The sequence below is a fragment of the Nematostella vectensis genome, chromosome 9 (genome assembly GCF_932526225.1).
Source record: "Nematostella vectensis chromosome 9, jaNemVect1.1, whole genome shotgun sequence".
Lineage (NCBI taxonomy): Eukaryota > Metazoa > Cnidaria > Anthozoa > Actiniaria > Edwardsiidae > Nematostella > Nematostella vectensis.
In genome coordinates, this window is record NC_064042.1 from 15,862,906 (window position 1) to 15,876,612 (window position 13,707).

General features: G+C 39.3%; 2 protein-coding genes across 3 annotated transcripts in view; one reads left to right on the forward strand and one right to left on the reverse strand.

The window, feature by feature from the left end:
* The window catches only part of LOC116617962 (receptor-type tyrosine-protein phosphatase F), a 150,992-nt gene extending 138,145 nt beyond the window's left edge, over nt 1–12,847 (forward strand). Inside the window, exons 11-13 of one of the 2 annotated variants that reach the window (XM_048732736.1) lie at nt 11,249–11,270; nt 11,385–11,424; nt 11,645–12,847. In XM_048732736.1, coding sequence (XP_048588693.1) covers nt 11,249–11,270; nt 11,385–11,424; nt 11,645–11,977 — 395 coding nt within the window. In that variant the 3' untranslated portion in view covers nt 11,978–12,847. The remainder of the gene's footprint in view (nt 1–11,248; nt 11,271–11,384; nt 11,425–11,644) is intronic. The other variant, XM_048732735.1, reaches the window with a different exon arrangement.
* LOC5502912 (rab GTPase-binding effector protein 1) overlaps nt 1–13,707 on the reverse strand; it is a 70,924-nt gene that overhangs the window by 38,611 nt on the left and 18,606 nt on the right. The window lies entirely within an intron of this gene.

The window sequence follows — 13,707 nt, forward strand, 5'->3', positions numbered from 1 at the left end:
ATTTCCAGAACCACCTACAAAATAGAATTTCCTCAGACCCCCTACAAAATAGATAAATTAATATGTAGCGCCTTCTGCTTGCACTTTCATGATTTCTTTTGGCTGGTATTGAAAATCATTATCCCCTAAAGTGTGGCCTCTACTATTTTCATCTTTTGTAGTTTTATTTGGTTTCATTAACTTCCATCAATAAATTTACGATTTTCGACTCATGTCAAAGTCCTCCCCCCTTACTAACTTTTCAAATTGGTGGTATTAATGATACATATTTAAATAAGATTTCAGTTGCGAAGAAGCTGATGATGCTGTTTTCTTTTTAGGTTTTAACAATAATTAGCATTTCAAATATTTTAAAATGACAAACTTGATGCCCCAGACCCCCCTATACAATATTATTTAAACCCTTAAAAATGGGCTCAAAATAAACTTTTCTCCTGGCTTGGTGGTATTTTAAGGCCAGATCCACCGCCACTTTAGATGTAGATGTTTTATTATTGATACCATATAACTTTTGTTACATAGGTTGTATCAACCATCAAACAAATTTTAACATTTCAACCAAATCTCGGAGCGAGTAATCAGATTGCTTTCTCGCCCCGAAATTTTGCTCACTAGTGTGTTTTATTCTAATCAAATTTCAAAATAATACCACTGAACTTTCTCGCCCCAATTTAATTTACTAGTTAGTACTAGTAAGTTCTAAATTCCCGAATTACCATATTTGTATAATGTTATGTAGAAATATAGCGAACCTTTTTAAAAGGTCACATTCGCGTGACAGAGCAGTCTATGTAAAACAGTCTATCTATAGAAGCCTTAAGATTGCCATGGCTATTGATTTACTCGCTCAGTATCGAGCACCCAGCGTTCAGCGAGTGATAACACGTTCATCGACACGTCCATCGAGTCACTCGTCGAGCTGCTATTGCAGGATGCTGCTGATAAAACTCGCTGTTTTGTCGCTTGTGCTTCTGCTACTTCCGCATCAAGGTAATGTACACAAATCGTGTGCTCGGGTTTTGCCTTAACTTTTTAATTACCTAGGCTCAATTGAATGTTATAATGTATTCCCTGCAAGTTGGGTGTGAGTAAGAATGTTTTCAATCTAATGCCGAACTGCAACCGATGGTGTCTTGTAAAGAATAAACAATATTATCACACGTGTAATAGGACTCACTAACCCATGCGGCATTGCCATTTCTAAGCAAGTAAAAGTAAACATTTAGATGGTATATATATAAGTGTATCATGTACATTTAGCATAATTGTAAAACGTTTAAAAAATATATCTAGTTATTTCTCGGTAAGGGTGATATAGCCTGCTAGCCGGCTCTCATTCGGGCTTATTCGGAAGGGTTTTGTTATCGAATATTGGGATTTCTGTGGATAGCGAAGACTCTCGCCCCAGCGCATCTCGTCCTACGCGTACGCCACAGAATTCCCAATTCGAAAACAAAACTAAGGGTGACAAGGTCCCGAGTAGAATTAAAGGCTTTACAAGGTGTAAGAGGGACCAAGGCATCATATCATGTCATGTACATATCCATAATCGTGTCTCTCCATGTACCTATATATAACCGTGTCGTCTCATGTACGTATAAATAACCGTGTCCCTTTTTGTCGTTGTTCGGGGCTTCTACCGTAACCCTTTTGTATATGCTTCTAAGGCGGCACCCCATAGGTAATCCGACACTGACAGCCATGTAAAGCTTTTAGACGGGTTCTGATAAGGGCTTAGCCAATAGGAGCCTGAGGAACGAACTACTGTCTGTTTGTCACCCCCCCTCCCCCATGGGTGTGTATGTTTGTTTACAATGTTGCTAAGGCTACCGATGTCACACGCTAACTTGTTACACTGCTAGTGCGCATGACAAGTTACACACGTTATTATTATGATTGACACCATTCAAATCATTTTTGCAGTCAAAGTCTTAAACCGTACAAAAACCTATTTCTACCGACGGCCAGGTCTGAGGCCTACTTAGGGCAAACCCTGCGTGAACTCAGACCTACCTTTCCTAATGTACTTAACGGATACAGGAGCAAAATATATGCTCAAAACTCTGTTCTCAAGTACCACTTGAGATCTAACGGCACGCCTATATTCCCGAGCAAAAGGTCAATCTCCTAGAAATAGAAACTGCTTGGCTTAGCAATCTCCATGAGAGCGTTTTAGATTTCCCTGTCAAACGCGATTAGCAAGCTAAACAAAATGCTTTTAGTGGTCCTGTTAACTTCCGACAAGTTGGCAGCTAATTAATGTGAAATATCTAGTTAATAAAAAATAGTATGTTTCGTTACCTTGCGTTACTTGCCGCGTGACATAGGTCTACATTTTCATAGTTTACCGCATCACGTGTTCATAGCAAGATGGAAGAAAACCATTATTACTGCAAATAGTTATACCAACACTTGCAAACATGGATAACCGTTACTCTTTATAAAATGCGATATTTTTGTTGTTGTTCTTTTATAGTGATTTACCGACGCGTTATACAATTTTCCGAGAGAGCCTCGTTTACATGTTGAGAACAAAAAAATAGGGAATAATACTTTGAACGGCAATATCAGTAACTCTCCCTGGACCGATTTGGTATATGTTATAGACGAGTTCCTCCATCTTTCTGTTACAATTTGTCGCAAGTTAAGCTAATTTTGGACTTAAAATTACTGGACTATTATTCCTGTAGTATTAAAAAACTCGATTTCTATTATTTTTACAGTTTTCGGTGTCGCTGATGTTATTTCCGTTGACAAATACGTTGGCGAAGATGCAAGGTTCACATGGCAGTCAAATAATTATCTTGAATTTACATTTGGTATATCTAATTCTGCAAAGGATAACGTTGCTGCCGGTAGCGAGCTGATATTGTGGGCTAGAGGCAGTTTGGGATCTACCCCTAACACCACAGAAGGGTTCTACAAAGGCAGACTGTATTTCTATGGTGATCCCAGCCCAAGTGCTGATTCCAAGGATTTTGAGATCAAGAGAGTAACAGTTCAAGATGAAAAAGTCTACTTGGTTGCCATAATGGATCCTACAACTAGGGTGTTAACTGCTTTAAGAGCCTGGAAACTAGTAATAAGAGGTAATCTACATCTGATAATATGCACATTTCGGGTAGAAGTCGTTCAAGTATGATAGTAATTAGAGGTTTTGGTACTCCATGCAACTTGACAATAGTTTATAGGTGGGGGTTGGGAGGGGTGAATAGGTTTTAGAATAGGAAGATCCAGCCTAAAATGGCACACAGATTTTAGGATTCTGAAAATGTCTCGGATTCTGATAATTGTGTAATCAAATTATAAACAGTATTTATGTATTAGCAAAATCACAGTGGTGTTATGTGCAAGGGTAATAATTTATTACTGACGAACCCCAGTGAGGGTAACTTTATGCAACATGATTTGATTGCTTCCAAGAAACTGCAGGAATTTAGAAAACTGTAGTAACTGAGGAAAACGCAAAGAGATTAACATATTTGACTGCAGATCCACACATCACCGAATTACTACAGGATATTTACATCACAAATTTACTACAGGATTTTTCGTCTAAATAGACGAACCTCCGCTTGAACACATTAGCTCACACGATCAACTAGGGAAAATACCTCAAACAATCCTAAGCATTCTTCTCTTCACCGAATGACAGGATATTTACATCACAAATTTACTACAGGATTTTTTGTCTAAATAGACGAACCTCTGCTTGAACACATTAGCTCACACGATCAACTAGGGAAGTACCACAAACAATCCCAAGCATTCTTCGCTCTCACAAACAATGTTTTAAAATATTCTACTACTTCTAATGATATCCGTATTATTAAGGCAGCTTCTATGGCATCCATATTTCCAGCGCCTTTAGTATACAGTAACTAGTGTATCTAAGGTTCGAAAAATGATACTGTTGAGAAATAAAGACATGCCAATCCAGCCAATCCCAGTGGCCCAAAATATTGGCCCCGAACATGAAAATTCTACAATATTTGTAGAATTCAGGTGTGAGTGACAGTATTCAAAATCCTTTAACACCAGAATGTCCACTGCATTAAAAATCAACGGTGAGTTATAAAGGTTTTCCCCCCAAAAGAAAGTTTTGTAAGAGCGGAAATTCTTTTCCCAAAAGCGTTAATTAAAGTGTCAAAATTTGCTTGGATACAAAGCACTCTTATCATGCAGTTTAGGTTAATAACCTTTAAAACATAACACATTGCCTTGTGGTGAAAATAAAATGATAGCCTGGAGGATCTGGAAGTACTAATGAGTTTGAGTAATTATTATTGTTTAAATGCTCCTTAAACAGTTATTATCAATATGTGATTAATGATCTGATAACTGATTGATGATTTAAGTACTTGAAAGTGTATTTTCCAAAATTCTTTGTTCCAAAATAATGATAATGATAGTTACTTTGCAGTGCGCATGTGCAAGGTTTTTGGTTAAAAGCGGGTATTTGTACCATAGCACCTGGGGTGTGTGGATGGAAAAATGTGTATGTGTGTGTGTGATACATGGATCAGCATCATTTAAAGGCTATTCAACACTTATAGTGCATAAGCAATTTGTTAACTTACAGTTATATTAACCTATAATGAGATCTGAACAAACTGGCCCAACTGTAAACTAACTTTTTTTTTATCTCATAGCATTCCATCACATCCAAAAAGGGTTACATCAAAAAGAGCTATACCAACAAGAAATTGTATTCTTTCGCAACAATAAGCCAATAATCACATCATGGTGGGCATTGTTTCCACAGAGGCTCCAGCATTTAATCCACCTCTTGACAGGTCCTTTGACGTAGCTGAGGACAAAAACTTAAACATCATGTGCTCAGCGAGTGGCCGCCCAGCCCCCAATGTCACTTGGGTCAATAGGACGTCAGGGTCCCCAGTGGCTCATGGGACAGGTAATGCAGCACTGAGTCTACTAAAGATCCAGCTACACCAAGCAGGGGTGTACCAGTGCCAGGCCATCAATGATGTTAGGAGGGAGGCCATAACCCAAGACATCACCATCAACGTGCAATGTGAGTATACCCTTAGTTATGCATCATGTAATTGCTACAGTAATACAACTCATCAATAAAGTCGTTTCATTACAGTTTACCAACAGAAAAAGACAGACAATCATTGACACTTAACTCTTAACACTTTCTGTTTTATTATAAAACATTATCAAATAATTACCAAATTTTTTATGACTGCAATTTAAAGGCTGGGGATATACTTTGTTTGATTTTCCAGATCCGCCAGAGATTATTCCAATACAGAACACCACAGTAAGAGCGGGGGAGACCATCACCCTGACATGCGCAGTGGCTGGTAACCCGACACCAAGTGTTTCCTGGTCAAAGGCAGGATCTGGACATAGCACTGGTAGTAACGTCTTTACTAAAGCTGGTGCCACAAAGGCAGACACTGGACAATATGTCTGTACTGCAGTAAACACCGTCACTGGAAACACACAGACAAGGACAGCATCCACTTATGTCATGGTCAAATGTAAGTACTCTATGATGTCAAATGTAAGTGCTCTATGATGTCAAATGTAAGTGCTCTATGATGTCAAATGTAAGTGCTCTATGATGTCAAATGTAAGTGCTCTATGATGTCAAATGTAAGTGATCTATGATGTCAAATGTAAGTGCTCTATGATGTCTGATGTAAGTGCTCTATGATGTCGAATGTAAGTGATCTATGATGCCAAATGTAAGTGCTCTATGATGTCAAATGTAAGTGATCTATGATGTCAAATGTAAGTGCTCTATGATATGTCAAATGTAAGTGCTCTATGGTGTCAAATGTAAGTGCTCTATGATGTCAAATGTAAGTGATCTATGATGTCAAATGTAAGTGCTCTATGATGTCAAATGTAAGTGCTCTATGATGTCAAATGTAAGTGCTCTATGATATGTCAAATGTAAGTGCTCTATGGTGTCAAATGTAAGTGCTCTATGGTGTCAAATGTAAGTGCTCTATGATGTCAAATGTAAGTGATCTATGATGTCAAATGTAAGTGCTCTATGATGTCAAATGTAAGTGCTCTATGATGTCAAATGTAAGTGCTCTATGATGTCAAATATAAGTGCTCTATGATGTCAAATGTAAGTGCTCTATGATGTCAAATATAAGTGCTCTATGATGTCAAATGTAAGTGCTCTATGATGTCAAATGTAAGTGCTCTATGATGTCAAATGTAAGTACTCTATGTCAAATGTAAGTGCTCTATGATGTCAAATGTAAGTGCTCTATGATGTCAAATGTAAGTGCTCTATGATGTCAAATGTAAGTGCTCCATGATGTCAAATGTAAGTGCTCTATGATGTCAAATGTAAGTGCTCTATGATGTCAAATGTAAGTGCTCTATGATGTCAAATGTAAGTGCTCTGTGATGTCAAATGTAAGTGCTCTATGATGTCAAATGTAAGTGCTCTATGATGTCAAATGTAAGTGCTCTATGATGTCAAATGTAAGTGCTCTATGATGTCAAATGTAAGTACTCTATGATTTCAAATGTAAGTGCTCTATGATGTCAAATATAAGTGCTCTATGATGTCAAATGTAAGTGCTCTATGATGTCAAATATAAGTGCTCTATGATGTCAAATGTAAGTGCTCTATGATGTCAAATGTAAGTGCTCTATGATGTCAAATGTAAGTACTCTATGTCAAATGTAAGTGATCTATGATGTCAAATGTAAGTGCTCTATGATGTCAAATGTAAGTGCTCTATGATGTCAAATGTAAGTGCTCCATGATGTCAAATGTAAGTGCTCTATGATGTCAAATGTAAGTGCTCTATGATGTCAAATGTAAGTGCTCTATGATGTCAAATGTAAGTGCTCTGTGATGTCAAATGTAAGTGCTCTATGATGTCAAATGTAAGTGCTCTATGATGTCAAATGTAAGTGCTCTATGATGTCAAATGTAAGTGCTCTATGATGTCAAATGTAAGTACTCTATGATTTCAAATGTAAGTGCTCTATGATGTCAAATGTAAGTGCTCTATGATGTCAAATGTAAGTGCTCTATGATGTCAAATGTAAGTGCTCTGTGATGTCAAATGTAAGTGCTCTATGATGTCAAATGTAAGTGCTCTATGATGTCAAATGTAAGTGCTCTATGATGTCAAATGTAAGTACTCTATGATTTCAAATGTAAGTGCTCTATGATGTCAAATGTAAGTGCTCTATGATGTCAAATGTAAGTGCTCTATGATGTCAAATGTAAGTGCTCTATGATGTCAAATGTAAGTGCTCTATGATGTCAAATGTAAGTACTCTATGATTTCAAATGTAAGTGCTCTATGATGTCAAATGTAAGTGCTCTATGATGTCAAATGTAAGTGCTCTATGATGTCAAATGTAAGTGCTCTATGATGTCAAATGTAAGTGGCCTGTGATGTCAAATGTAAGTGCTCTATGATGTCAAATGTAAGTGCTCTATGATGTCAAATGTAAGTGCTCTATGATGTCAAATGTAAGTGCTTTATGATGTCAAATGTAAGTGCTCTATGATGTCAAATGTAAGTGCTCTATGATGTCAAATGTAAGTGCTCTATGATGTCAAATGTAAGTGCTCTTTGATGTCAAATGGAAGTGCTCTATGAGGTCAAATGTAAGTGCTCAATGATGTCAAATGTAAGTACTCTATGATGTCAAATGTAAGTGCTCTATGATATGTCAAATGTAAGTGCTCTATGATGTCAAATGTAAGTGCTCTATGATGTCAAATGTAAGTGCTCTATGATATGTCAAATGTAAGTGCTCTATATGGCAATGATGGTTGCTACTTGGCAAGACCCAATATAGAAATTCATGTTTCAGCAACGCTCATTTTCATTCCTGTTTCCCTGACAGAATGATGATTTTAACAAATACACAACACTACACCAAGACTTCAGCATGTTTTGAATTTCAAAAAGAACTCCAATAATTGTTCTGAATAATGCCATTATGCTCAAGTCATTAATGGAGTTTTCTCCTTGGTCATATATTAAATTCTCATTTGAGCATTAGTAAAGTTATTAACTGTACCTTACTGTACCTCATCCTTTTGATTTCAAGAGAGTCAATATGTATTTTTTCTCTTTTTTTCTATTTTTTTCGCTATTAGCAATTAGTTTCCCTACTAATATGTAGAGCAAATCATATATATAGTATCTTTATTATTTTCTCCTTAGATAGTTTCAGCTTCATCTTTATACTGAGATAAGCTTCTGCATTTTGTTTTTCAGACAAACCATCCATCCTGTCCCCAGATCAAACTGTCAACGAGACCATAGACTTTCTTAAACTGACATGTATATCTGACGGCTACCCCGCCCCCACGGTCACGTGGTCTAGAGATGGGGTAGTGGTGTCACGGACCAGTGTGTTTTACAGCAACAGCGTGACCAGGTCAGAGGCGGGAACGTACACGTGCACAGCTACTAATGAGATGGGGAGTGCCACAACCACGGTACAAGTCACTGTCAACTGTAAGTGGATGACCTACCAACAGGGTCACAATAGTGCGCATGTGCGTATTTTCTGAACCATTCAATAACGCATGCATGCATTTTTTCTGAACCAGCAGGATAGTTCCAGTACCACTAATTGTGAGCATGGATGTTATTTCTGACAATTTGTATACGTAATCACTGATTGCAAACTTGACATTTTTCGTTTAATATTGTAAATTAATGAACATGTAAAAAGTAATTTATTTTAATAGCATGTGAAAATGCTCTCACTAGCTCTGTTATTGATTCCTTCAATACCCATGAATATCAAAGACAAATGTAACAGCTTTTTCAATCTAATATCAGTTTAACAAACAAATATAATAATGGATTGACCGAGTGGAATAAGAAAACAAGTAGTTTATTAGCATTCGCTTTTTAAAAATAAAGCAATAATACGTTTATTAGTAATTGTCTTGATGATATTTTTGTCGAATTATCGAATATTTTAATATCGAATTTGCTGTGGTGAACAAATGACTATAGAATGCTTTGCTTATCTAGATTCCTCAGTGAAAATTTGCATTATTTAAACTATAAAGACTTAATGAATACTCCTTCTAAAAGAGAATAGTAGTAACAGCAGTATTTTAATTCAGATAAACCAGAGATGGTGTCTTCAACCATCAACACGTCGTCTTGGGATAGAAAAGTCCTGAGCCTTCAGTGTAAGGCCAGAGGTGTACCATTACCTCAGATCACGTGGTACAACCCTGGCGGTCAGCCAATCACAGCGGGTGTAAGCCCCATCTCTGGAGGTAGCCAGGTCCAAGTAACAACAACTCGAGACGCAGGGGACTATGGACCGTACAAGTGTCGGGCGTTTAACTTGTTGGGGTCCGTGGAACGCCTAATCTACGTCACTCAATGGTGTAAGTAAACATAGACTTGGCAGCTATTCCCTTGTGTATCTTCACCTTGTAACTTGAATATCCTACTTTTGTGCTTGCTACGTAGTTCAATTAAAGTCATTTTTACTTGCAGTCGCTCCAGGCCCTCCCATTATCACGGTGTCAAATATCGAGGCGTCATCCCTCAAAGTCAACTGGGCCCCTCCTTTATCTGATGGCGGCAGCCCTGTCATCGACTACAAGGTGGAAGTGGATCCTGCAAAACCGTCCCGTGAGGGTGTGCCTGGGGGCCAAGTTGTCATCTCAGATCTTACAAAGAATACAGAGTATACTGTAAAAGTGACCGCGCGGAACGTTGTTGGTTATGGCGAGGCTGGGACGGAAATTATCCGAACTAAAAAGCAAGGTAACTTTTGCCAAAAAATAAGACGTAGATATTATTTTAAAACTAAATAAAAAAGACAGACGGACAAGTGGGCGGAAGGACGGTCTGCAACAAACAAAATAAACGATGAACAACCAGGCAGACCAAGCAAGGCAGGAAGGATGGATAGGCTAACAGGCATCCAGGCAAATATAGACATAGATGGTTATGCAATTGGGCACATTGTTTGAAATCGTGAATAAGGCATGGTCAGTCAAATCAAATAACCAAAGGCCTTACACAAAACTGGGATTAAGCACATTCTATACGTCTATCAAAGATCTTAACGTCTTAGCATAATCTTAGTATCATTTGATTTTTCATAGGACCCCCCTCGCTACCGTTCCTCAAACCTGTTGACAATACTACGACAAGCGAGGAAATCACCCTGGAATGGAGCAAACCCGACGAGAACGGTGGCGCCATCCAGGCCTACATCGTGTACTTCCTGGTGACTTTCCCTGATGGCCAGAAGACGGACTGGACTGAAACCGCTAACATCACAGACCTTTCCGTGCTGAGCTACACATTCAAGGGCATGAAGCCAGGAAGGACTTACAGCTTCCTGGTCACCGCGTACAACCAGTACGGAGAGAGCGCTAGGGATTATACCAAAGCACGCGTGGTGCAGGTCAACGAAATAACCACAAAAGGTATGCTTGACATTGACGATAGACAAACTTTGATATCACCTTGAATTGTTATATGACTTTGATATCACCTTGAACTGTGAAATAAACATGGTATTTCTGGAGCATAACGCAGACCTCCCCCCCCCCCCCCCCCCCATCATTACCCTTTCGCCGTATAACCTCTTCTGTCCTCGTCCCCAATTCGCCGCTTACATTTTTTAACCTCATTCTGATGATCTCCTCGTCTCGCCTCAAATGTATAAAGGAACAGACTGCTTTTTTCGGTCATTACAAACTGCGTCAATTTTAAGCTGTTAAAGAAGATAGTCTACTTCCCTTTTGCATTGCACTTGCTCGTGCTATAAAAACATGTGCTAAAGGAACTGTAGTCTTTTTGGTCATGACACACTTTGTCAATTTTCAGGTGCAAATAATAAATCAGAAAAAATCGACAGAAGATGCGACTCTTGTGAGTAATGAGATTCCTAAGTTTATTTATTTATTCCATTCCTGTAACTGATCATTGCATTGTTTTGGTTTGTGTGACATACCCCGTGTCACTGTGATATGTCTGTTTGCGTGTCTTGTTCCATAGATGAGGCCGCCATTTAATTATGTGGTTCACCCATCATTGCGAGACACACATAACATAGTGAACTTGTTGTTTTGTAGATGTGGCTGTTTCTGCTGCTTGTTCGACAATCATCGCTGTTCTCCTTGTCTCGAACCTGATGTCTTTATTGTATATATACAGAAAAGGTTTGCCAAGATTTAATCTATAAATCGTATGCTTGCGATGTAGAATACAACATTTTCTTATTTCACCAACAGGGAGATCCAAGCAGGAGTCCAGGTATGTCACGTGACCCATCGTCAGATGCGTGCTTTATTATTTTTAACTTGCCTTCTCCATCTTTTGCTTTCTTAATTTAATTTCTTCGTGACATGCGTGCCTGGTGTCTTAAAGGATTCCTCGAGGAGCTCTCAATAGCGCGGCAGTGTATGAGGTACGTACGCGGCTGTGTATTACGCACCATCTTTCCACGACACCACCTTTCTAAATCATATCTCAACAGCTAGGTAGATAGGAAGATGTACAGATGATGTAGAACGAGGGAAGGTGCTGTAATTATACAAATCTTGAATACAGTAGGGATGGGGAAACCATGGCAAATCACTAGTGTGATAATTCTTTTAAAAATAACATCATGGAATTGCTTTCCCCAGGACCCAATTACAATGAATACGATTTACCCAGATACCCACACAACTTCTGCATCAAGTGACGTCACGTATGCAAACCATGGCAGCCCGTCTGATGACGTCACAGCGACAAGCACTTACCAGTCTTTAGACCGTACCCCCCGCACCTACCCTGATGGGCGTGGTCAAGCACGTGGACCGCGTGAATATGAGGCTGTGGGTGGCAGTGGTCCTGAGAGGGGTGGGGAGGGGCAATACGCGGAACTGACGAGCACGTGTCCAGACTACCAGCCACTGCACATCTATGGAAATGTTGGCGGAGCGAAAGGGCACAGAGGCATGGGGACGAATGCGTAAAACACTTATTTCACACTTCTGGGCCGAGACCTGAGTTGCGAAAATAGAGCAGGCATAATGTGACGAAAACTAAAAATATTTACTTAGTAATCCATTGAAGGGGAACAAGCATTCATCCTAATCAATGCGAATAGACAGCCAGATAAAATTGCAAGCACAAACATGCAATCATAAGCGGGATTTTCCCTGTAGTTTGTCTGAATTAGTTATCTATCACCATGTTAGTTTGGCTGAATTAGTTATCCATCACCATGTTAGTTTGGCTGAATTAGTTATCCATCACCATGTTAGCAAAACCCCTAAACAGTCTCCCTGATTTGATATCCCTCGTGCATTACTTTATAGTAATAGATCAATTATAGTAATCAGATCCTATAGCGTGACCCTGATACAACTCCACGAGTCTTAGAACCAAGAACCGGTGCTGTGTTATAACCCATGCTGTGTTTTAAACCAGCACGTATTTACATGTGCTGTTTATATCTTGGTAATTATTTCGTAACGTGAAGGAAAACAAAAATTAATCTCTAGTGTAAAATAGAGGGCTTTCAGAGGTCACACACGTGATAAAATATTTTACTTTCTTTATTTTAATCTTTAATTTCCCCGAGTGTAAGGATAACTAGGCAAAAAATTAAACTAATAATCGCAAATTATAATGTTTCCTCTAAAAGAGATGTTCACATCTCTTTTAGATGAAACATCTCTTTTAATGGTTATCTTCACGTTTATTAGAAGATGGTGAAAAGAGCCTCGGGGACAGTGATTTACTTAAAGTATGATGGGGAACAACTGAAGAACTTGAGCCATACTCTTTACTACCTTACATTTAGCTGTTGAAAGCCATTAAAGTGCATTTTATTCGTGAAAGACTTGTGATATTTTACATTTCGTGTCGATTCAGCAACACTCGCGTATAAAAACTTCTAAAAGCAGAACATTGTCACTCCTACACATAACATTACAAATGCAAAATTAGGTGGCTGGAAGCGCGCACCGTTCTGAATGTATACTAAGGCTTGGACACACTATTGAATATACAAACAAAGGCTCCTACCCAGGTTTGGCTGAAGGGGAGTGTACAATCATTGATATCCTATGGGAAAGAGAAGTGTAAAAGAAACGCTTGATCACCTCATCTAACATCACATTGACTTCGGAATGATGGCCTTAAGGTACTCAAGATCAAAGTTGCTCCCTATTTCATTGCTTTTAAGAGAAACCCTACTCTATTCTAGCTTTTAACGTATATTAATTTTGGATGGTATACTAACTGGTTGTGGACTATGTCAAAAGGAGACTGAAGAAGCAGAAACGCCAACCGAGAATAGGATATCAACAACCACGCATCCACGTCTAGAACACCCGCGCCTACACTCCGAGTACACCCACGCCAACACGCCGGGTACACCCACACCTACACTCCGAGTACACACACGCCTACACGCCGAGTACACCCACGCCTACACGCCGAGTACACCCACGCCTGCACGCCGAGTACACCCACGCCTACACGCCGAGTACACACACGCCTGCTACACGCCGAGTACACACACGCCGAGTACACCCACGCCTATACACGCCGATACACCCACATCTACGGGCCGAGTACCCCTACGCCTACACACGCCGGCTACACCCACGCCTACACACGCCGAGTACACACACGCCTACACACCGTCAGAGTCCTACCTGCTAGCTGCGGAAACCCTGGATTAAATTACAATACA